This window comes from Pteronotus mesoamericanus, unplaced genomic scaffold, assembly GCF_021234165.1.
Source record: "Pteronotus mesoamericanus isolate MK-2021 breed Mesoamerican mustached bat unplaced genomic scaffold, CSHL_Meso_final contig_24, whole genome shotgun sequence".
Lineage (NCBI taxonomy): Eukaryota > Metazoa > Chordata > Mammalia > Chiroptera > Mormoopidae > Pteronotus > Pteronotus mesoamericanus.
In genome coordinates this window covers 24,680,419-24,706,369 of record NW_026555100.1, presented here as the reverse complement: position 1 = coordinate 24,706,369, position 25,951 = coordinate 24,680,419, and the positions used below count along the sequence as shown (strand labels likewise).

General features: G+C 34.7%; 1 protein-coding gene across 1 annotated transcript in view; it reads left to right on the top strand.

Moving 5' to 3' along the window:
* ATAD1 (ATPase family AAA domain containing 1) overlaps positions 1 to 25,815 on the top strand; it is a 44,618-nt gene extending 18,803 nt beyond the window's left edge. Inside the window, exons 6-10 of the mRNA XM_054572804.1 lie at positions 3,954 to 4,060; positions 9,691 to 9,780; positions 11,568 to 11,618; positions 21,932 to 22,065; positions 24,161 to 25,815. Of these exons, the coding sequence (XP_054428779.1) occupies positions 3,954 to 4,060; positions 9,691 to 9,780; positions 11,568 to 11,618; positions 21,932 to 22,065; positions 24,161 to 24,281 (503 nt within the window). The 3' untranslated portion in view covers positions 24,282 to 25,815. The remainder of the gene's footprint in view (positions 1 to 3,953; positions 4,061 to 9,690; positions 9,781 to 11,567; positions 11,619 to 21,931; positions 22,066 to 24,160) is intronic.
* Positions 25,816 to 25,951: the final 136 nt, after the last annotated feature.

Sequence of the window (25,951 nt, the reverse complement as noted above, 5' to 3'; positions counted from 1 at the left end):
TATTAGCACATAAAATAATGATGCAACTCAGATACCAATTTTTTTAAAGATTTTATTTATTTATTTTTAGAGACAGGAAGGGAGGGAGGGAGAAAGAGAGAGAAATATCAGTGTGTGGTTGCCTCTCATGTGCCCCACACTGGGGACCTGGCCTGCAACCCAGGCATGTGACCTAGATTGGGAATCGAACCAGCAACTCTGGTTTGCAGGCTGGCACTCAGCCCACTGAGCCACACCAGCTAGGGCTCAAACACCAATTTTTGAGTAAGTTATAAGAAACAAATCTTTGCTTGACTGTATTTAATATCACAACCATTGGGTTTTTGTATACTGTTGATTATATTTAAACTTCAAAAGTTTTATTTGGTTTCTTTTTCAAATTTATCTTTTTTCAGTATAGTGTGCTCTTTTTCTAGAATTTCAGTCCCTTTTCTGTCTTCAAAATTTTAAACATACTGTTTTTGTATAGTTTTGGGTTGTTCTTTTGTCAGAAGTTCTAATTTTCCTTTATATTGTTAGCTATCTTTTATAGTAATTTGTTTCCTTGTGTCCTTTCTTACATTAGATGGCTTATGGCTTGTTTTTATTTGAGAATTTGGTGTTGCCTGAGAAGATCCAGAATGGTTTTCTGTCATCCATTTAGACCTTCTGGGGTCTGATCACTCAGGACTAATTTTTATGATAATTTCTGAATTTGGATATTCCTAGGCTTGAATGGCAGTACAAATTTAGATTTCAAGCTTGTTAGAGAACCCCACCCCTCCTTAGAACCCAGGCTAAGACAGACACGCCAAGCCTTCTTAACTCCCTATAGTAGGGAGCAGAATTTTTTTTCTTTTTCATTTTTTAAAAAAATAATTTATTTATTTTTAGAGATAGGGGAAGGGAGGGAGAGAGAAAGGGAAAGAAACATTGATGTGAGAGAAACAGATAGGTTGCCTCTCATAAGCGCCCTGTCTGGGGGCTGAACCTACAGCCCAGACATGTGTCTTGACGGGGAATCAAACCACTGACCTTGTGCCTTGTGGAACGATGCCCAACCAACTGAGCCGCACCAGTCAGGGCCAGAAGTTTTTTTTTTTTGGTCTGCACTTTCTATAACTACATCTTGGCTTCAGCATGGATATTAACTCCAAAGCAGAACCTTCTGATGCTACACATGCATATCTGTTGTGTGTGTGCGCGCGCGCGCACACACACACACACACACACACACACACAAAATGGCATAACTTTTTTGTTTTGAGATCTTACAACTCTTACTTTCAGTTCCCTTATCCCTAAACTCTGGAGTTTTTCTTCTTTCTTGCAGGATCATATTTTGTAACTTTTTTTTCAATTATTAGACTTTATTTTTTTAGAACAGTTTTAAATTTACAGAAAAATTAAACAGAATGGCCAAAGTTCCAATATATACCCCTCATACAGCTTTTCACCTACTATTAATACTTGGCATTAGTGAGAGATATTTTTTGCAATTAATGAACCAGTACTGATTCATTATTAGTAACTAAAATTCATAGTTTACATTAAGTGTTTTATTTGTGTCGTACAGTCCTGTGGGCTTTGACAAATGCATTATGTCATGTGTCTACCAAAGTAGTATCATACAGAGTAGTTTCAGTACCCTAAAAATTCTGTGCTCTACCTATTCATTCTTCCCTCACTTCCTCCCAAACTCCTGGTAGCCACTCTGATCTTTTTACTATATCTAGTTTTGCCTTTTATAGAATGTTATATAATTGGAGTCATATAATCATTCCTGACTGGCCTTTTTCACTTAGCAATATGCATTTAAGTTTCCTCTATATCTTTTTATTGCTTGGTAGCTCATTTCTTTTTATGACTAAATAATATTCCATTATATGGTTGTACCACAATTTATCCATTCATCTGTTGAAGGCCATCTTGGCTGCTTACATTTAGGGTGATCATGAATAAAAGTGCTAATAACAATGACATGCAGGTTTTTGGGTGGATGTAAGTTTTCAACTCAATTTGATAAACATCTAGCACAATATTGCTGGATTTTGTGGTAAAACTATATTTAGCTTTGTAACAAACTGCGAAAATATCTTCCAGTGTGGCTATACCAGTTTCACTAGCAAAAAATAAGAGGTTTTGTTGCTCTGTATCCTCATTAGCATTTTATTGGATTTTATTATCAATTTTTTGGATTTTAGCTATTCTAATGAGTTTGTAGTGGTGTCCTATTGTTTTAATTCGCAGTTCCATAATGACATGTTGTTGAGCATCTTTTCATACCCGTATTTGCCATTTGTAGCTCCTTTGGTGAGGTCAGGTCTTTTTTGGGGTGGTTTTTCTATTGTTGAATTTTAAGAGTTTTTTTTTGTATATTTTGAATACAAGTCCTTTATCAAATATGTGTTTTGTGCATATTTTCCCTTAGTCTGTGCCTTGCCTTTTCTCTAAACAATGTCTTTCACAGAAAAGGATTTTTAATTTTAATACACTCTAACTTAACCATTTTGTCTTTGATGGATTGTGCTTTGGTGTTGTATGTAAAAACTCATTATCATACCCTAGATCAGCTAGATTTTCTCCTATACTCTCTCTTTAGAGTGTTTTACATTTAGCTCTGTGATCCATTTGGAGTTAATTTTTGTGAAAAGTATAAAGTATGTGTCTAGAAGGGTTTTTTTTGCGTATGGATGGATATCCAATTGTTCCAGCACCATTTATCAGATATGCATTACATTTCTACAAAAACATTCTGTTCAGCTTTTAAAAGTGTTTACATATGTCTTTTTCCATTCTTTTCAACATTCTGAGCCCTTATATTTAAGTATGTCTCTTGTAAGCAGCACGCAACGGTGGGTTAAGTAAGCAGTCGAACTTAAACAATTTATCTTTAGAAAATAAACAGTTTAAAATGATTAGATTTTACTTATTTATTTATTTTGATGAGTTGTTTTGATACATAGTCCAACAATGAACAGATTTGACAAAATTAGAACTGTATAAGAATATCCAAAATAGGTTTGACCTCGCGAGACTGTCATGTCATAGTAATGTGTTTTCGACTGTTTGGTTTTTGAGGGTTTTTTTTTTTAAAGCTTGGACCTAGAATATTACAAAGCATTTGGTGTCATTTCAAGTTCTAGTTTTCAAGGCTGAAATATGAAAGTTACTTAGAAATGCCCGTATTTTGAAGGGATATAATACAAAAACATTGGAAATAGGGATTGCATTAGAAAATCTGGGATTGATTTTTGCTGTCTTTTTTTATTCTTAGGGTGTACCACTTTTCACTTTTTTCATTACCACTTTTCACTTTTTTCATTCTAGAAGGAAAGTGTTTCCCCACTTCTTAAAAACATTTCGTGATTATTGTAGATAACTTGGAGGAAAAAATAATCCATAACAGGACACTAAAGTTGTTCTTAAGTCTATCATTGAGCAATAACCAAAGTTATTTGCATTTTTTTTACCATGATATACATACATGCTATCTTGTATGTTTTAAACCATTTTCTGTCCTACATTTTCCCACTTAATAGTGTTTTGACATTTTATAATGTCATTTTATTTATTACCAGGGAAAGTGAGGAAAATATGTGACCCCATAATTAAGAGCACAAAGAATGCAGATAATCTGGAAAGTTAGGGGCAAAATACACAGATTTTCCTCCAAGATGCTACTTGATCCTTCTCTAACCTCTCAGTACTGGATTCTTTACTTCTATTACAATGTGTTGGCATAAATTTATTTTTAGGAAAGAAATGAAGATCGTGAATTGATTGTTTTTTTAAAATTTTCCCAATAATTTGCCAAAATTGTTAAATCAAAATAATATGTGAAAAAGCATAGTGGAATCCCTTTCCTTATAATTTCTCATGAAGTTGTCAGCTTTAGGTTAAATACTTTGAAATTACATAAAAAAGAATAAATAATTTATTAATTTTTAATGTTAAGAACTTTTTCTTTCTAGACTCCTTTCTACGAAACCGTTCAAGTTCTGACCATGAAGCTACAGCCATGATGAAAGCTCAGTTTATGAGTCTCTGGGATGGTCTGGATACTGATCACAGCTGCCAGGTATCTGAAAGAAATGTGCCTTAAACTTGTAGTGTGGTGGTGATGGTGTTAATAGGAAATTTTTGGCTTTTTTTTTTTTTTTACAGAAGTCTTTTTCATAACTAAACTTACCCGAATGAATATGGTTTATATACATTTTCATCTGTTTTGAGGGCTTCATGTTTAACAAAATGTTAATAGATTGCCTCAGTGCCCGAAACAAATGTAACAGAAGAAGCCTCTCCTTGGAATTTTTAGGACCGTTATACCAAGGGGGAGAGGAAGTGACAGTGGCTCTGAGTATGTTTCTTTAGTGTCTTTTACCATAAGTCCTTGCAGTCTTTATCCTCAGTTCTTAAGTTACTTATCTAATTTTTATTTTACCATTTACTTTTAAAAAAATATTTTATTTATTTTTAGAGAGAGGGGAAGGGAAGGAGAAAGAGAGGGAGAGAAACATCAATGTGTGGTTGCCTCTCAGGTGCTGCCCACTGGGGACCTGGCCTGCAACCCAGGCATGTGCCCTGACTGGGAATAGAACCGGTGACCCTTTGATTTGCAGGCTGGCGCTCAATCCACTGAGCCACACCAGCCAGGGCTATTTTACCATTTTCATTAGCTACTGAAACATAAACACTTTCCCACTTCTGTTAAGTGCAACTTCATTTAAAATTCCAATTTTATGTAAGACAGCCTTCTATCCTAGGCTTTACCGCTCTTTGCTCCAAAACTGTGAAAACCAAAGCTAAGGTACCTTGGTGTTCCCCAATGGAGAAAGCCAGCTATTATTCTTCAGTTTACCTCTTTGGGTTCCCATTTTTACTTAAATCTTCACCTGTGATTATGTCATACTTTCTTGCCAGATCAATGATTTATTTTAAAAGACAACTAAAATTAAAAATAATTATCTGGCATGCTTGTTTTTTTTTGCCATATTGCTGGAAATGGAAGTTCTAGAGCCTTTTACTCTTTTTCTTTTTTGGTGAATCACCTATTTATATCTCTTGGAAAAGTTTTGAAAAATTTAACACTATTGTTTTGTTGCTTTAACTCTATTAGGTATTTTTTACTTTGTAATCTGTTTTGCCCTTTTTTAAAAAAACTATATTTGGAATCACACTTTTGTTACTTGTAAAAAATTATTTCTTCAGTTATTGTTTCTTCTCCATTCCCCATGTGCTCTCCTTATGGAGTGCCAATTGGATGTACCTTATTTATAATCCATATGTTTTAACTTCTTTTTCATATTTCCTTTTTCTTTGTTGTGGTACAATTTAGGTAATTTCTTTACCTCTTCTAATTTGATAATTCTAAATTCATTTGGCTCTCTTATGTTATTTAACCCTTACATTGTGTATATTATTTCAGTCATTACATTTTTGAGTTCTAAAAATTTTCTTAGATTCTTTTTCAAGATTGTCATATTCTTTCTATGGGCTCTTGCCCATCAACTCATGTTTCCTACTGAATTAGAAATCTAGAGCCCTGGCATCAACTCGCTGTGTGATTTTGACCAAGTTATATAATCATTCTATCAATAGAGGCAGTTAATATCTGTAAAAAGTGAAAAATAGTATCCACCTCAGGATTATTGTAGGGTTTTAAGGAAGTCACACAAGTAAGGTGCTTATATAACAATGCCTTGTATCTATTTACTAAATATATTTTTGAATGTGATATTTTTGATTCCTCCTTTATTCCTTTACCCATGTTAATATATTTATTTTATAATCTACATTTAATAATTGTAACATGAGTTTTGTGTATCTGTTTCTGTTATTTGTATGAGTTTATGGTGGTTATGTCCTTGAGTGTTTTGTTATTTCATGGGGGGTGGTAAACATCATATTTGGTAGAACTTTGTGTGTGAGTTTTTGGAACCTGTATTGAAGGTTGGTTGCTGTAAGAGGATTTTGTGTTTGTCTTTTGCCAGACTTTTTTTCCTTCAACACAAACAGGTAAAATTGGATCTTCAGGTCCAAGATCCATGTTAGCTGACCAAGAACCACGGAATCTCAGGGATTTCATGTGGGTGTATGTCTTTATATGTCTTTCTAAGGCTAAGGCTTGACTCTGCTGAATAGGTTTTCTAATATTGCACCACTTTTTCCAGCTGTAGTACTTCATGAGTTCCAGCTCTACGTCGGGTGGCCTCTCATCGGGCTCTCTGGCCTGCGCATACCCCACTCTGGGATCTATACATTTTCATAATGTGGTCAACTTCTACCCTTGCTTCCCTCTCTTATGCATAGGCTTCACTACTGGCCTCAGCTTAATTCCTGTAGTTTTTTGCATATTTGTTGATTAATTTATGAGTTTTTAAAATATTTTGTTACTTGCCTTGGTTGGTGTGACTCACTGGATTGAGTGCTGGCTTGTGAACTGAAAGGACACTGGCTTGATTCCTAGTCAGGACACATGCCTGGGTTGCTGGCCGATCCCTTCCCCTCTGTCTCTAAATAAGTAAGTAAGAAGTAAATAAAATGCTTTATTATTTCTGTATGTTCTGTAGACAGAGAGGTAAAGGATCTCCTTTATTCATCACATTACCATGAATCGAAAGTAGAAAACACATTATTCTCAAGAGGAAAATTAAGCCACATACCCTCCTTCTATACCACCTTTATGAAAATATAATTTCATTGAAGGAAAGTTGCCTATAGTGTTTGTTAGATAATTAGAGAAGATAGTGCAACAGATAAACTTAGGCAACATTAATAGAAACCATTTTTATAAATTGATTCTAACTCTCTTCAATGGGAGTAATTTACAGGTTTCCCAAAACTAATATCCTCCTAAGCAACAGAATTTAAAGTACTTAGACAATTGAATAGTTTAGGCCATGTAAGAGAAAATAGCTTAATATTATATCCTATCACATTATAGTTTCATTTTTATTTTTTTAAAGATTTTATTTATTTTTAGAGAGAGGGGAAGGGAAGGAGAAAAAGAGGGAGAGAAACATCAATGCATGAGAGAAACATCGATCAGTTGCCTCTGACATGACCCCAGTGGCCTGCAACCCAGGCATGTTCCCTGACCAGGAATCGAACCGGCAACCTTTCCATTTGTGGGACGACGCCCAACCCACTAAGCCCACTAGTCAGAGCAGATTATAGTTTTAAAAGCCAAGGAAAACGACAATTGGATGTAGTTTATACTCCAAAGCTACTTTATTCAGATCCCCACAACATGGTTCTGATAAAACACAACCTAAAACTGAATTTCCAGAAACATAGTTCCTTATTACACTAGTAGTACTTGTTTTCATTATAACAGATTTTTATTTAAGGGAGCAAATAAGGATGTTACTTTTTTATTAAGCCCCAGCAACAATTTTTATTACCTTTTTTGTGTTGAAGGGGATAAAATTGACATTATTAATTTGAGTAACAGTCTTAGACATACTCTTCTTTGATATGAACCAGTTAGTTTTTCTGTAAGTGTCTGTTCTGTGACTGTGGATGGAGCCTTGTGTGCCAGCAAGCTTTCTTGTATGTCTGATACGACCACAAAGGAAACAAAAATAGTTGAATGGTTCAGTTCAACCTGTCACCACTACTGGAAGTCTGAGTTAACTGACAGACATCTTCTTGACAGACATGCAACATAAAAGAAGTGTTTTTAGCATAGTCATTGACATAAAGTTTTAAGGCATAGATTTAGATCTTATTATTTTAAATGTGAAATAATAAAAAGACTTTATCTTAATATTTTATCTTAAAGATTTTTAGAAATCTCAACTAATACCTAAAATGTGCATTAATTTTGTTGCTTAAATACTAAAAAAATATTGTTGCAGCCCATTTTGAATTTTAGCTCATTTACACTAGATAAAGATAATGTATGTGTAAAGGTTCCTTTTTTCGCTCCTGAAAATTTGCTTCTTGCCCTGGTTGGTGTGACTCAGTGGACTGAGCACCAGCCTGCAAACCGAGAAGTTGCTGTTTTGATTCCCAGTCAGGGTGCATGCCTGGGTTGGGGGCCAGGTCCCCAGTTGGGGGCGTGCAAGAGGCAACCGATCAATGTATCTCTCTCACGTTGATGTTTCTTCTCTCTCTACCTCCCTTCCTTCTCTCTAAACATAAATAAATTTTTTTTAAGAAAAATTTGCTTCAAGTGAAACTGCAAATAGTTTCCCTCTTGATTTTTCATAATGAATATCTACTATTATCCTATATGTATTCATTAGACCATGTTATGCTAGATTTGTTTGGATTTCTTGATCCTAATTTTAAGCATTTCATCTTCCATACTGGCTTTTTGTTTTGTTTTGTTTTAGGCTGTTTGTTTACTTAGAATGTTTCTCACAATACAGCCTGGTTCCTGTTGTTGTCAGGTACTACCTCATCCACAGTACCTTTTGTGAGTCTCTACTACCTAACGTGGTCAGTCTTCGACCTGCTTCCCTGTCACTTTGCATCTCTCTTTAAACACTTAGAGTCTATCTCAAAATGTACTTAACATTTATCCTTTACCTTATGCAGTTCACTTGATCACTTTAAGACTTTTTTTGGTTTTACATTGAGTGGAAAATTTCCTTATTAATTTTATAGAGTTGCAGATAGTCAATAAAGAAAACAGGTAAGAACATTAATATTTTGATTGTTTTAGGGACACTTAACCCAAACACAAAATGGCATTGTAGAACTAACTTCTCAAATTTGTATTTGTAGTTATATTTTTTCCCTCTAGGTGGCAACCTCTCACAGTTAATAGAAAGTAATTTGGCTCTTCAATATTATTAAATGTAGAATAGAAATAGAATATAAGATTTACTAGACCTTTCAGCATGTTCTGGAATTAGACTTCTGGTGATTTCAGAAGTCGAAGACCTCTTAGGCTGAAATAAAGTAATATTAAAGAAATAAAACTTTCCATTAGAATACCAATAAATTTCGTTTTGGATAGCTAATGTGTGCTGTTATTGGACTATTTGGGAATATCAACAGTAATGGTAATATTGAAGCCTTTCAAAAATTGACTTGTTTGTACTTCTTTGTCTTCATTTGTGTTGATTTTTCATTTCCACATCCTTTATAAATAAGGGACATCGACCCACAGGTTGGCAGGGTCACTAGCATTTAAAAAAAAAAAAATTCTACCCAGAATTTCGATGTTTACTTTTATTCTGTTGCCCTTGTTTGAAGCTGGATTGCTTGAGGCTTTATTGGCATTGAGAAGATGTCATCTGTAGTGCTGATATGCGCCATGGGATGATGATGTGAAATGTAGAGAAAAACGCACATATCTGTTACTATTACCAGTATCCTTAGATTTAGGAGAAATGATTCTTTCCTTAATATTATTATTAAGGGACTTGAAATATTCTCCTGTATATATTCCCAAGCTATAACCTAAATGGCTTTCAATTATTCAATGTGTAGTCATTGAGTATGTAACCATATTTTGCAAAATACAGTACTTAAAAAAAATCTTAAAAGCTTTGTTATCATCTGATCTATGTAGGATTAACTTTGATTTGTATCTGTAAATATTTGAGTAATACATACTGGATTAATACCTGATTTCTTATAGAAGATTTGGTTTAAACGCCACTTAATTTTCTATATTTTCTAAGCCCTTTTAATAACAACCTAAAGGGAATGTTATTGTTGGATTTAACACCTTTGTTTTCTTTATATATTTAGGTCATAGTGATGGGAGCTACTAATCGTCCTCAGGATCTTGACTCAGCTATCATGAGAAGAATGCCTACAAGATTTCATATCAACCAGCCTGTAGGTGGTTTTGATTGATGTTATGAACAGTGAAATAGCCACTTTTTTAAGGTCTTTTCCTGTGATTTCAAGAAGGGAATGATTTTTTAAATGTACTTATTTATGATGGGCAGGGAAGGAATAGGGCAAGAATCCACATAATTGCTTCTATGTTCATTCTACTCTCTTGCTTTTTTGTCTTACTTCTTTTTGTTTTTTCCTGAGATCAGTATTACTTGCTTCTCCTCAAAGTATATAACTGTTTTAAGATTGCCTAGACACTTTAGTGGCTTTCTTTAGACTGTAGCAAGTTATCTATGAAAGTTCCATACAAAAATCTAAATTATAGTTTTGGTTTAGCATAGGATGAACTTTAGGGGCTTTGGGGCCTGACAGGATAAACAGTTGGGATTTATTTGATTAATTATTGATGGTTATAATCAGTGCTTTCCTTTGACAGGATTAATGATTAAACAGTAGCTAAGATATTATTCTTTAACTTAATGGGAATGTAGGGTGAGCCTGAACTAGTACTATCTTATTTCTAGCATTCCTTTGTTAGTTAAGAATTACTTTCAAGTAGATGATTATAACTTATTTATACTCTAATTTTTGCACAGAATAATCAGAACTTGAATTTTCTCTGCCTTTAGATAGAAGAAGAAAGAAAACAGTTAGTAATAGAAGATGTGTGCTATACAATCGGCATGATACATGTATAGCTATGTAGAGAAACTTCTGGAGTTGTTCCTTTCAAATTTTGAATTAAATATATTTAGTAAACTTTACTAAAGTTATAAGTTTAATATGGTGAGTTATCAAAATCAGTTGTAACAGATTTAACAAATTTGTGAGAAATCTGAATACTGTTAATGTACAAACTGGGATTTTGCAGCCCTCTTCTCATTTTGTTTTTAGAGAAGATGGTTGTTTTTTTTTTATTGCATAACTATATGATTAACTTTTCCTTAAAACTCCTCTCCAAGTTAAATGTTTATTTTTTTAAAAAGTAGTTTTTGGTGATCGCTTAATACACCAAATTAACCTTCATACTTAACATATTCAAGGTACAGAAATGGCGGAGTTTGATTTTGTTTTTGAGGTCATTTGATTTGATATTTATTGTAATTGGGTCTGTTTTTTCAATGGTTGTGGTTACAGGGATGAATTCAGCCATAATTATTCTTAAAAGCATTTATGTTTACTGTATGTAAGGCATTCTATAACAGCTTCTATTCTCTGGTATAATATGAAGCACCATTGGGGGGAAACATACAAGCATATGAACAAATGTATTATAAACACTAAGAATTCACTCATGTAAATTAGTGAACATGGAAATTATATTTTAAAGTGAAGGAACTGAAGGTGTATTGTTGCTGTCTCTTACTGATAAAAATTTTATGGCAGTGGTGTTTTCAGAAGTTTCTGTTATGAAGAAAAGGATATTTGCAGAGTGGTAGGGGAATGACGTTGGTCGTTACAGGTATTCGTCCACTCACTCATGAAACATTGAAGGGCATGTTATCTCCCAGACAATTGTTCTAGGCATTAGGGATTCAGAAGGAGAAGATAGTTGAGTAGGACAACCGCACACAATTACTATAGAGGCTGGAATCTAGACCTTATTTTAGTCACTAGCTTCCATAACCTCTGTTACAGTGTCTGTCCCTATAGGGATTGTCAGGCAGTTCACAGGGAAGGAAGAAATATTGGGAAACCTAGTTGATCCTTATTTATTTATTTACTTATTTGCTTATTTGTTTATTTTTTTTAAAAAAGCTAACTGGAAATTATCCTGGTTTTAGGCTCTAAAACAAAGAGAAGCAATCCTGAAACTCATCTTGAAAAATGAAAATGTAAGTAGAAAATTATATTTTTTCCATCCTATAAATATCATGTTTGTGTTCATTAGAGAGAAATGGAAAAGTAAGTTGAGAATAATGGAGCTTTGAACTTGACTTAAATTATAAAACTCTTGGCTGGATCATGTAATTCAACAGCTATGGTATCCTCGAACTAATTAAAGATAATCTGATCTTTAAAAAGCCATGTGTTTTCATATCTACAGTTCAAAATCATCTTTGACATTTTTCAGGCTGTTTTCCAGTAATATAAGATGTTTATTTTTGTACAGAAATATGAGGGTTTTGTTTTTTTATTTAATTGCAATATATTTGAAGGTGGAATTTAAATTTTAAAAGATGTGGTAATCAAAATCTTCAGTAGTCTGTGTTTTAGGTTTTTAAACATACTTTAAAAAAAAATTGATTCCAGGGAGAGAGGAAGGGAGGGATAAAGAGAGGGAGAGAAACATCAAGGCGAGAGAGATAATGGGGGAAAGAAGGGGAAGGATTGTCCAGGAACACGTATAAAGGACCCGTGGACAAAGACAGTGTGGGGAGCGCTGGAAGGTAGGGTTGATTGGGAGGTGGGGTGGAGGGGAGTGGTGGGGAGAATATAGGGGCAACTGTAGTTGAACAACGATAAAAAAAAATAATAAAAATAAAAAAAAACATTGATCATATGCCTCTTGCACACACCCCAACTGGGGACCGAACCCGCAACCCAGGCCTGTGTCCTGACCAGGAATAGAGCCTGTGACCTTCCGGTTTGCAGGACATCATGCAACCAACTGAGTTATACTGGTCAGGGCTGTGTTTAAGGGTTTTTTGGTTTTAAATGTAATATTGTCACATGTTTCAAAAATTAAAATATATGTATCAAATGGTATGCAGGAAAAGGCCTCTGTCTCTCCCCCGTATTTCTTCTGTATCCTTTGAAATGGCATCATGCTTATATGAGCAAACTAAAATATACTGTTATTTTTCTCACCTTTCACATGAAACATATTAAAAACCCTTTGTACACTGTTCCGTGCATTGCTTTTTTCACTTGTCTCTGAAATCTTTCTATATTAATAGGTAGTTTTCTTATTGTATTCTCTCTTTCACTGCATAAAATTCCATTGTATGGATATACCGTAGTTTATTTAAACAGTGACGTGTTGGAGGACATCCTGGTTGATTCCAGCCTTTCGCTGTTATAAAATGCTGCATCGAATAACGTTGTACATGTGTCATTTCACACTTGTGCAGGAACATTAGTAGGGTGAGTTTTCTGGAAGAGGAGTTGCTAGACATTAGTAATTTTGGTAGCTATTGCCAGATTGTTCATGCCCAGTTTATTGTTGTACCAGCTATATTAGAGTCCTTCTTTCCCTGTAGCCTTGCCAACTGAATGTTATGGAACTTCCTGCCAACATGATAAGTAGAAAATGGCATGACATTATAGTTTTAATTTGCATGCTTTAGGGATGAGATGAGCATTGTATGTTTAAGAGCTACTTGAGTTTTTTCTGTGAAATACATATTTTTATTTTTTTATTTTTCTATTGCAATGTTACTTTTCTTAGATTTTTAGGAACTCTACTATATTAGGCTATATTAGCGAGTTTGCCCTTTGTCTATATGATTTGAAAATATTTTTCCCAGTTTACCTTTTGATTTTACTGGGGTATTTTATTTTTCCCTTTATGGCTACTGGGTTTTGCATCTAAAATAAAAAAGACCTTTTCCACATTTACAAAGGAATTTTCCAACTCTTGCTACTTTTTTTCCAAAAACTCTATTACCAAATAGATTTTAATGACATGGTGTTTTTCTCACTATCCTAACATTCTTAGTTAAACTCACTATTTTAACTTACTATCCAAACTAGGAAATAAAGTAAGATTCCCATGGTAAGAGATGTTTGTTTTCCAATCACCATCAAATCTATGGCCAATTTTGCTCCATACATAACATGCCTACTTCCTCACCTCCTGTGTTCCCCATCATAGCTCACCTGTAAATATTTTAGTTTTATCTCTAAAAGACAGAATTTTTCTTTTTAACCTAAATATCAGTACCATTATTTTATATAACCTAAAAAATGACAGTATTTTATTATCATCATTGAATATCCAATCTGTTCAAATGTCCATTTGTCGTCTAAATGTCTTTTTTTAAAAAGACTATGTATTTGTTTGATTTAGGACTCATAAAGTTCATAATTTGCAATTATTTTATAGTTGTAAAATCTCTTTTAATCTATAGGCTATGGGGTCTTCATCTCTTTTCTTGCCCCCTCCTTTAAATATATTTGTTGTGGGGGTGAATCAGGTTAGGATTGTCCAGATTTTTCACCAGTCTGAATTTTGCTGATTCACAAGGAACAGTTAGTTTTTCCTCCAAAATTGGTAGGTGAATCAAGACACTAGATGATATTCAGGTTCAGGTTGTCAGGAAGGGGAAACGGCTATTTTCTTACATAAAATTTTATTCTTTCATCAGAAAAAACATATATAGATGTCCTTTATGGTTTTATGTTTATCTTTAAATCTTTATTTAGCATTTATTTGGATATACCATATACAATCTGAATCATACTTTGCTTTTTTTTAGATGGATACTCAGTTGTCCAAACCCCATTTATTGAATAGGCCATCTTTTTCTCAGTAGAGGTGCCATTTTATTATATATTAAATTCTCATGTACTGACTATGTTTCTTGAATACAGCTCATTGGTCTTTTGTGTCTTTATGCACCAGTACCACAATGATTTAATTATTGAGGATGTATAAATTTTAATAGCAAATAGGGCTGGGCATCCTGTATTTTTCTCCTGGCCCAAAGTTCCCTGGTAATTTTTGCTCAATTATCTGTGTAAATTTTAGAAATAATATGTTGTACTCCAGAAAAAACAAACACTGCTTTGGGAAGATGATAATTCAAGAGAATTAAGATCTTTTTGATGTTGAATCTTTCTACTCAAAAGCATGTATGTTTTAATAGCTGTTCACATCCTCCCTTGTATCTTTCAGTAATGTGCTGTTCATTTATTTCTTTAAAATATATCAAAATAGCATATATGGCATTTTGCAAAAGTTTAAAGAACCTAGCAAGTTGCAGAGATCAGGTCATTGTTTATTAACTATTTTAAAGATCTTAGAGCCTTTAAATAAAGCAATAAAAGCTATGTATTCTTTTCTTAAAAAGTATGAGTTTTTTTTTGTTTTGTTTTGTTTTTACAATTTCAGGGAAAACCCTCCATGCCGTCTAGGTAAAGGCACTCCTGTCATAGATGAGCAAGAAATCAACAGGTTACATTTTGCCTTTTAATTGAGTATTTCAAAACTGCTTTCAAAAAGACATTATGTAGTTGTACTACTGTTTAAATAAAACACACTTACTTGGTAAGCCTTCAACAAGGATAATGTTAATGAACAGTTCAGAGAAGGAAACAAGGGGATAAAATCATTTCCCAAGTTCTTTTGAAGTAGAGTGGCTATGATGTGGCTAGAAATGTAATAGGTATTAGAAAGTATTTGCTGACAATTTTGTAAGGACTTCAAGTTAACGATTGCTATTGTTTAATTTAAAATTTTTAATGAAGGATCGTATTACATGACTGGAAGTTAACATTTTCAAACCACTTATATACAGTCCAATGTAGATATAGATGATTTACGTAAGATAATGAATATAAATAATGAGATTTAAGTTTTTGTCTCATAAAATAGTCATACTTTACACAGACCATTAAGTTTTCACATTTACTTACACTGTTCATTGTGTCTGATTTTATCTTTGAATTCAGTATTCTGCTATTTAAAACAGTAGTTATATTTGGGAATTTTTAGAATTATATTTGTCATGGGTACAGGGAATTTTTAGCATTCTGTTTCTTATTCATGAAAGCACAAAAGATTACTCTCTAATCAGTTTTATAATGCAAAGTATGAATGAATGCTCTCTGGATACCTGCTGACATGGGAACATCTGATTTCCCACTAGCTGGCATTTATGTGCTGAAGGGATTTTGTTACCTCAATAGAATATGAAAGAAATTAATGTAATTTTGCTAAAAGATGCCTCAAATCAATAGTACACAGATTTATTTTATAAAATGAGCACCATCATGTATATACATGGCTGAGCAGAATTAGGGTTTTTAATGCAAATAGACTAGCAGACTTTATATTTTATGAGTTTTTATTCTCTGAAGAAAAGAAGCTTTTGAAATGATCGTATTTTCTGACCTTTCACAATTTATTTTTTAAATCTACTTTATTGATTATGCCTTTACAGTTGTCCCAGTTTTTCCTCCTTTGCTCACCTCTACCTGGCACCCCCTTCCCTCCAGCATTTTCACGTTTTAGTTCATGTCCGTGGGTCATGCATATAAGTTCTTTGGCTTCTCCATTTCCTATACTGTTCTTAATATCCGCCTGTCTGTTTTGTACCTACCAATTTGTACTTCTTAATCCCTGCACCTTTTCCCTCATTCTTTCCCTTCCCCCTCCCAGGTGATAACTCTCCAGATGATCTCCATATCTATGATTCTGTTCCTGTTCTGCTTGTTTGCCTAGTTTGTTTTTTTTAGATTCATTTGTTGATAGTTGTAAATTTGTTGCCATTTTAATGTTCATAGTTTTGATCATCTTCTTTTTCTTAAGTAAGTCCCATAACATTTTGTATAATAATGGCTTGATAATGATGAAATCCTTTGGCTTTGTCTGGGAAGCACTTTATCTGCCCTTCCATTCTAAATGACAGCTTTGCTGGATAGAGTAATCTAGGTTGTAGGTCCTTGATTTTAATCACTTTGAATACTTCTTTCCAGTCACTTCTTGCCTGCCAAGTTTCTTTTCAGAAACTCACTGACAGTGTTATGGAAACCCCTTTGTAGGTAACTCTCCGCTTTTCTCTTGTTGCTTTTACGTTTTTCTCTTTCTCTTTAATCTTTGACATTTTAATTATGATGTGTCTTGGTGTGGTCTTCTTTGGGTCCAACTTGTTTGGGACTCTGTGTGCTTCTTGAACTTACATGTCTATTTCCTTCACCAAATTAGGGAAGTTTTCTTTCATTATTTTTTCAAACAAGTTTTCAATTTATTGCTCTTCCTCTTCTCCTTCTGGCATCCCAGTGATTCGGATGTTGGCCCTCTTGGAGATGTCCCAGAGTTTCTTATTCGCTCCTCATACTTTTGAATTCTTGGTTCTTCATTTTGTTCTGGTTGAATGTTTCTTTCTTTCTTATGTTCCAAATCATTTATTTGAATCCTGGCTTCCTCCCTTCCATTGACGGTTCCCTGTGAATTTTTCTTTATTTCACTTAGTGCAACCTTCATTTCTTCCTTTATGTTGTTGCTGTACTCAATGAGTTCTTTGAGCATCCTGATCACCAGTGTTTTGAACTGCATCCAACAGGTTAGTCATCTCCGTTTTGTTTAGTTCCTTTTCTGGGGTTTTGTTTTCTGCTTTGATTTGGGCCATATTTCTTTGTCTCCTCAATTAGGCAGCCTCCTTGTGTGGTTTTTTGTTTGTTTTTTTTCCTGTGTATTAGGAAGAGCTGCCTTGACTTCCTGTCTCAGTAACATGGCCTATTGTAGAAAAGGCACCTTTAAATTATGGGAGCAGAGCCTTAGGTAATTGCCAGGGTGGAGCAACCTGCTTCACCGCTTTGTGGCTGTGTGTCGGGGGAGGGATGAGAGAGGGGACAATGCCACTGCCTGTCTTCTGGAGGTTTGCCTGGCACTCGCCCTTTATAGTCACTTTGCCCACTCCCCATGTACGATTAGCACCCTTTAAGTTGTCCTGTTGGTGAATCCCAGAGTGGGTGGGTTTCATACATTCTAAGTTTACACAGGCCCTTTAAGCCAAGTCTCTTGAAAACCCAACTTTTTCTTCTCCTCCCCTAACCCCCACTGGCTTTTACAGCCAGAAGTTACGGGGATTTATCTCCTTGGCACTGGAACCCTGGGCTTTACGATCTGGCCTGGGGATGGGATCACTTGCTCCCAAGGATCCCTCCTGATTTTTATCCACCACATGTGAATGTGGCATCATCCATTCATTCCACTGTCACCGCTGCCTCTCCATCTCTCTCCGTCACTCCACCCTTTCAATCTGTTTGGATTAATGTGGCTTCTTTAAATCCTTGGATGTTGGACTTCCATGCAGCTCAATTTTCTGACAGTCCTGGGTGTTATTTGTTTGAGATCTAGTTGTAATTCTTTCTGTAGTTGCATGAGGAGGCAAAGCGTGTCTACCTCTGCCTCCATCTTTACTGGAAGTCTCCACAAGTCTTTGTTGATAGATCGTTAACATACTTGCTCATTTAAAAAACATAGTGTAATGGTTTTGACTTACAGTTTTAAGTACATAAAGAATTAGAACTAATACAATGTAGACCTTATACAAGTATCATGTTTTGCTCAACAGGAAAGAGATAGGTTTTTGTTTTTACCTATACATACCAACCTAAATTTATGCCTTTTGGATAACATAGCAGGAATGGTTAACAAGCATGGACTTTGGAGACAGACCTGAGGGTTTCACATTCTAGCTTGACCATCCCCTGCTGTGTGACCCTGGGCAAATATTATTTAGCATCTTTATGCCTAATTTTTCTCACTTGGAAATTAGAGATAATGCCAACAATCTGATAGCACCATTTTGAGAATATAAAATGCTTATAGCACCATGCAAATATGCAGCCAGTGGTAGATATAACTTTATACAAGTACTATTCTTTCAGGTTATTTTAGAAGTTTGTTAACATTCCAATATTGTTTTCAGTATTTAAAACCTTTTTTAATTTAGGAATTGCCTTCATATTTGTGTATAGAAAACAATCCTCATTACTTCATGGTTTATCTAATAACTGTTATCTTTTTAAATTAAAAAAAATCCTCACCTAAGGATACACTTATTAATTTGAGAGAGAGAGAGAGAGAAACGTTGATGTGAGAGAGAAACATTGATTGATTGCCTCCTAGTGCCCTCGACTAGGGATAGAACCCCCAACCTACATATGTAGCCTACTCGGGTATTGAACCTGCAGCTTTCTGGTGCATGGGACGATGCTCCAACCAATTGAGCAACCAGCCAGGGCTAACAGCTTTTACCTTAGGGGATTCTCTTAGAGTGTTTGCTATGTGCCAGGCATTGTGGTGAGATATTGACCTGTGAACAACATGAGTTTGAACCGTGTGGTCCATTTATATGTGGATTTTTAAAAATAATTACATATAATGCTGTAAATGTATTTTGTCTTCTGATGATTTTCTTAATCCTTTCTTTGGCTGGCTTTATTATTCTTATGTATGTATTACATATAACATACAAAATGTGTTACAGAACTGTTCATGTTATTAGTAAGGCTTCCTGTCAACAGTAAGCTATTAGTAAAGTTTTGGGGGAGTCAAAAGTTACATGTGGGTTTTTGACTGCACGGGGGTTGTTGCCCCTTAAACCCTCATGGTGTTCAAGGGTCAACTGGACATTGTTTTATTTAATGATCAGTTCATATCAAGAGTCCATGTTAGTACTATTTTACAGTTGAAGAAAGCGAAACCCAGATAAATTATATTAAAATATGAGTTGCCCAGGCTCACAAAACAAAGCAGTGGTGGAGCCTTTCTCCTAGATGTTCCAGTATGCTACCTCTGTTAGCTAATCTTGCTTCCGCATGACTGGAGTCTTCTCCGTTTTGTTCTTTTCTTATACTTGTTTTGTTTACCTTTGTAACTTTATCACCCTGTCATGCACAACATTTGTGAGTGGTTAGAACATAGTGTGGTCCAACAAAGGAGGCTTCAAAGGATAGGGTGGAAGTATTGATTCATGTAGGGATCAAGACAAATTTTTAACATCTCACGGCATAATTTGGGAGATCTTTCTAAGTAGTTTTTTAAATTTATGAAAGGTTTGAAACATAATACACAAATAACCTTATGTCCACCACCCAGATTTAACAGGTAATCTTAACATGCTTTGCTTTGCATCTCCCTAATCACCGTCATTGGTAGTCTGCGGTCCTGAAGTTGGTAGCGTGAGTTCCAGTGTTGGGTATGGATAGACGCGTTAACGCATGTGTAGGTGTAGGTTATTTTTACTTGTTCACTCTTACAAACAGTAGGGAAATTAGATCACTAGCATGTGTCTGATTTCAAATGTACACTTGTAAAAAGAGTTCCTCAGATACAAAAATGTATAAATTATAATTGAAAAAGAAAAAAGTGAAAGGACAAGCTCCTGGGAAAAACATTTGCAACCCTATAACCAATGAAAGACAATATTACATAAAATTACTGTAATCAGTTTGCCAATTTTTATTTGTACATTATTAGATCACAGGTGCTAACTGTAACTTTCCCTAGGGACTTATTGTCTGCTATATCAGTGTATGAAATGTAAGTTTAAAATCTCCCGGTATTTTTGTGGACTTGTTCATTTTTCTATGGAATTATGTTAATTTTCCTGTGTATGTTTTGAGACCACATTATTACATGTGTACCAGTACAGAATTGTTATATTTTGCTGATGAATTATTTTTTATCATTATGCAATGATTTCTATTCCAAATTATGCATTTCGAGTAAAAAAATCTGTTGATCTGATGTACACGGAATTACATTAGCTTTCCTTCCTTTATGTTTGCCTTATACATCATTTTCCAATCTTTTACCTTCAACTTTGGCTTTCTTCCTTTCAGATGTAACACTAAGCTGGTTCTCTTTTACATTTTGACAAAATAGCTACATTTTTTTATACAGTCTAATCTTGTCTTTCACCAACCTGGTTTACTCTGTTTGCATTGTGATTACTCATAAATGTAGATTCATTCCTTCTCATTTTAGTGCTTTCCACTTACTGAGCTTTTCTTGGCTTTCTCTCCACATAACACACCCCTAACCTGTGTTCTTTAGTTTTGCTCTTATAGTCTTTATTCCTCTACTGGTTTGGAAGTTACACATTCTCTTCAGTTGGGTCCCTTAAAATTTAGTGGTACCCTTAAAACTTTTTGACATACATACTTAAAGTTGAAGGTAATAAATAGTCTTTCCAATAATTTTAAGACTTCAGAGTGCCTTAATGTACGTGTCCCCTGCGTATTACATTTTCTTACTGTCTAACATTTTAGTTCTACATGGTTTCTCTACCCCAAATTATTATTAATACTGCTTATTTAGATATATCTGTGTGTTTATTTTCTTTGCTTATCTTCACTGTTTGCCTCTCACACCTCCCTTCTGTGTTCACTTTTCTTTTTTATCAAAGGCTGTGATTGCTCTTTATTTACCCCCCCTCCCCCCTTAGGAATCAGAACACTGTCATGTGAAGTCACAGTTGCAGAGCTGACCATAGACCCCATGTCCTCTTAACCTCCAAGTCCCTTGTCCTTGTGAAAGTTGCTCTTCTTTCTGAAACAGTGGGTTTTCCACAAAAACAAATGGGAATTTAGTAACTAATAAAGGTGGCATTTCAAATCAGCAGGGCAAAGTCAATGTTAAGACAAATGGTTAGCTCTATGGGGGGGGGGGATATAGCTGGGCCTCTACTACATTGTGTTCAAATCATCCATCTGGCAATGGTGTGGCCTTGGGCAGTTTATTTTGGGCACTGTTCTCTGAAAATGAAAATGAGAATATTTAAATGGCAGGATTAAATGAGAATAATACATGTAAAGTGAATGACACAATCATTTAATAGATGATAATTATAAGTACTTTTTTCCTTGCCTTTTTTCTCTCTTCATCTACATACAAGTTTGGTATGATTATATTTTCATATTATCCCAAGTCTATTATATGCCCAGGACAATCACTTGATTGGCTTGACTCTGTAAGTGTAGGTTGGAGAGCAAGACTGTACGTGCTTAATTAACATTGAGGTAGTAGAATACCAAAGCATTACAGTTAAAATGGATGTTAGAGTATTTCAATGGAATATCTTTTTTGTAGTGGACTTGGGACTTAAATGACACAGGCTATTTGCCAAGTGCTTTGAATATATTATAGAAGTGTTAACTCGGGATCTTCCTAGAGTTACTGAAATGAATCCAACATTGTCTGATGTTTCTTCACTATCACTCCATGATATATATATATACTGAGATTTATTTCACTCAGTGGTCATAATGACAATTAATAAAATTAGATGTAAAATTTTAAGCTTTTATGGTTAAAAAAAACTTCTAGAAACTGAAAATACTCTTTAATGAATGTTCTTGCATGCTGTCCTAGTATGCTTACCATTCTTTAATTCTTAAGGAGTGTGTTTGGATGTAACCTTTGCAGTGTATTTTATGTGGGTTAAGTGTGTTTTTTGCATATTTGTTTAAGGTGGATAGGCATGTGGACCTGCTAGAAGTTGCCCAGGAAACTGATGGATTTTCAGGAAGTGACCTAAAAGAAATGTGTCGAGATGCTGCCCTCCTCTGTGTCAGGGAGTATGTTAATTCTACATCAGAAGAAAGGTATGTGTATATAGAGTTGATCTCTAATATTTATCAAATCCTTTTAGAGCTTATAGGTTAGTTTCTTTTATTTTACCTCACAATATCAAATCTCCTTATGGAATAAAAGGTAAATTGGAATTAACAGTCTCCCCAACTGTATTTATTGTCCTTTTTTAAAGGTGAGTTCTGAAAATGATTTTGGGGGGAGCGGTCTTAAAGGGGGTCTAGAATGAAGAGGTAGAAATAAAAGCTAAAATTCTACTGAAAACCCATGGACCCAAATCACAGAAAGCTGACTGAAACTTAGGTTTGTGCATCTCCACTGGGAAAACCAGGTCCTCTGGTACACCTGCATTGCTTTGCATCTTAAATCCCTCCGTTTCACTTCATATGGAAATGAGTGCCTTGTTTTCCAGAAATTTTTCACGTAACTGGGTAGGCCTTGCTAAGGACTAGATTTCAACTAGATTTCAACTAGATTTCAATCTAGTAACTAGATTGTTACTAATGATGTATTTACTAAATGAAGAAGCCATTTGTCAATGCAGCGAATTTCACTTGAAACCAGTTTCAGAGTATGAGGAGCTTGAGAAACCAATGTTGTGCAAACCTTATTCCAGCAAAGAAACTACTGAACTTGAATAACTCAGCCCTGACCAACCACGTCCCTTACGGAAATTTTCTAAAAGGCTGCTTGCTCTGAGCCAGTATAACACTGCATTTCTAAACCCCTGTTTCAAAGTATCAACCTTCTTAATGAAGAATTCCTATGACTCTGGCAGGCTAGTGCTCTTTGGGGGCTTGTGTTAAATGAGTTCTCCATCTCTTGTCCTTTTGTTTCTCAATCTCCCTTCACCTGGCTGAGGCATTCACTCCAAGTGACTTGGATTTACCTCTTATATTCTTGTGTTTAATTACAGCATATTGCTGTACCAAACGGCTTCTCTTGGTACAGAAAAGTTTGCATGAAAACTACCCTTTTAGCCCTAGCTAGGTGCATGCAAGTTCTAGACCTTTCTTTAGTGTTCCCTTGAGCCCTGTCATGCAGAGGGCAACTTCTTTTATTAATTGCCAGGTTGATCCAACTACTACGGTGCTAAAGTTGGGAATACTTTTCACCTCTGTAGCCAGTCTATTTGCCAAAGGTTTTTATTCTTGTAAATAAGATTAATAGGAGAACAGCAGAACAACTTATATATAAATTTTGCTTAAATAAAATTATTAATGAAAGTTCTGTTTTTCTGCTGTCATCAAAGCCCTGAAAATTCTATACAGGGTCTGGCACAAGTAACGCTCCTTTTTTATTACAGAATCTTTCATTACAAAATCATAAGTTTGTAATTCTGTAACATAATTATCACACTCAAGTACACCATATGCCATTTTAGGTGAAATGTTCAAATTAAAACTATAAATTATTACACCCATTTTATACCCCACCAACCACACTCAAGCAGGCGTCACTTCTGCGAGACCGTGTATTTCTGTGTTAAAAATCTGGCCAACAGACTTGGGTTATCAGAACTTTTTCCCCAAAGGTTTTTCCTAAGTGTCTGTAAGTTACAAAGGAGACACTATATACTGTGCTTTGTTTTTCTTCTTCTTATTGAACCGGAGAGGACTTAGATTAGTTGGTTTTTATTAATAGCAAAGAGTTTTATTTTCAGTTTGTCAAAAGCTAAACATACATGAATATACATGTAGGAAAGCTACTTTCTAATTCCAGTTTTCATGGGGATAACATGTGACTCCTTGATTGGAGTTAATATCTCCACTTCGGTAAACTGACACACCTTTATATAACATTTTCACCACGTGGTACTATACCGCACTTACATTCTCAGTGGAAAGTGTTTGATTTTCATCACCATAGCTGTAATGTTTACAGCGGCCACTGTCGCTTCCTGACTTTTAGCAGCCAGTGCTTTCTAAAAACCTAAGACTTGTGTGTGCATCGCTAATTCCTGAAAAGGGTTCACCTGAAGCTTTTAATTGTGGTGGTCTTTGGGGTCTTGGATGGGAAAGAGATTTTATTTTTTAACCATGGTAAAGTATTTTAGGAAGGTGTTTTCTAAAGTTATTTGAATATTTGGTGGTTTTGTTTGCATTTTAGTCATGATGAAGATGAAATTCGGCCTGTGCAACAACAGGACCTGCATCGAGCAATTGAAAAGATGAAGAAATCAAAGGATGCAGCATTTCAGAATGTTTTAACACATGTTTGTTTAGATTAAGAGTAAAGGTCATTTGTACAGGTCAGTGGTTGGTGTGCCCTGTTATCATTAGGGAAACAGAATGGAAACAGGAGTGTTCTTTAAACAGTAAGGGAGTTGAATGACACTGGTTTTATACTCTGAATTCTAAGTTATTGAGATATAGTTATATAAACGGCATTACCACTTGTCAGAAATCATGAGGAGGAACAATTTAATCCAGCCTGAGTGTAGGTGCTTGTGTTTGACCTTTTTAGCCATATGTTGCAGCCTTATTGCGTCTAAGCCGGTCTTAAAGTAACAGATGATTCACTGAGTCATTAGTGAGAAATGGAGATGTGGTTAAGTGCTGCTTTCTAGATATGTGAGAGAGAGTGTGTGTGTGCGTGTATTAAATGTATATATTCACACATTTTATATTGACATTCTGTAGATATGTTTGAATACAGAAACTTTTTTTTTTTTTACCCCAACTACTGAATCAAAAAGTACCAAATACTATATAGAGAAAATAAGATTGAATGTTGTGTCTGAAAGGTACAGCGATTCAGCCATTTTCAGTTGTCACTTTTTTCAGCTTTTTTTTTTTTTTTAAGATGAGTGTTTCTCTGCAGTTGAAGAGTTGAAGTCAGCCATAGCTGAATATTTACATGTGGCTCAATTATTATGGTTGTCAGGATAATAACTGTTCAGGGGTCCGCATTGAATGGCATCGAATGGTTTTCAGTCAGTTGCATGATCAACACTGATTCATCTGTCAGCAAGCACACTGAGTATAGACATTTTTAAATTGATAGACATAAAGGTGATTGAAAGCCATTCAGAAGAATGGCTTTAAAAATCCTCAGTGCCATATGATATATGTAAGTAACTTTTCCTTTCTTCATTTAATGTTGCATAGTTCTGTTGTAACCATGGTTTTTTAATGTTATTTTAAAGTTATATGTTCTTTTTTTTTTTTATGGTCAAATATAATTTGGTCATCAAAAATAAAATGGTAATTTAAAACAAGTAGCTTTTATTAAATGTGCTAAAAAAATACTCATTTTGTAACTGAAATTTTAAAAGTTTTCTCAGCCTATTACAAATTGTGCCCCAATCAGTACAAATACACACATAAAAAAAACCCATATTGTGTCTGTAATCACTGATGCTATGTGCACTAGAATTCTGTTATAGGCACTTAAACACACAGCATGAGGAACATGGCACACTATGATATTCAGGCGCCTTCTGAATCATCAGAAAGATTAAATTGTGCTTAATATATTTTTGTTTTATTTCTTTGAAAACTCAATCTTTATTCATGATTACTGGATTAATGTCTTTAATAGTAAGTCTCTCACTAGAACCTATTGAATAGTTTGCTCTTGAGTTGTGCTTTGAATGGTGGGTGGGGTAGAGGTTGTGGGAGAACACTTTGGATAACAAAAATCAAATTTTGAAAAATTGTGAAGATGATTGGAAAATTGAATGCAAAACACAAGATACCAAAAAAAAGTCTCCATTTTTAATAATTATATTATACTATTATTTTATAAATGTGTAATAAAGAAGTCCCTCTTAATTGATTTTTCTCTACTTACGCCTTGTCTTTTTCAGTTATGTAAAATTTTCTGGGGTCGTTTTGGTTTATAGAACTTGCCCTCAGACTGTATATATCTTGTGTAGCTTTCACATTTTTATAGCAT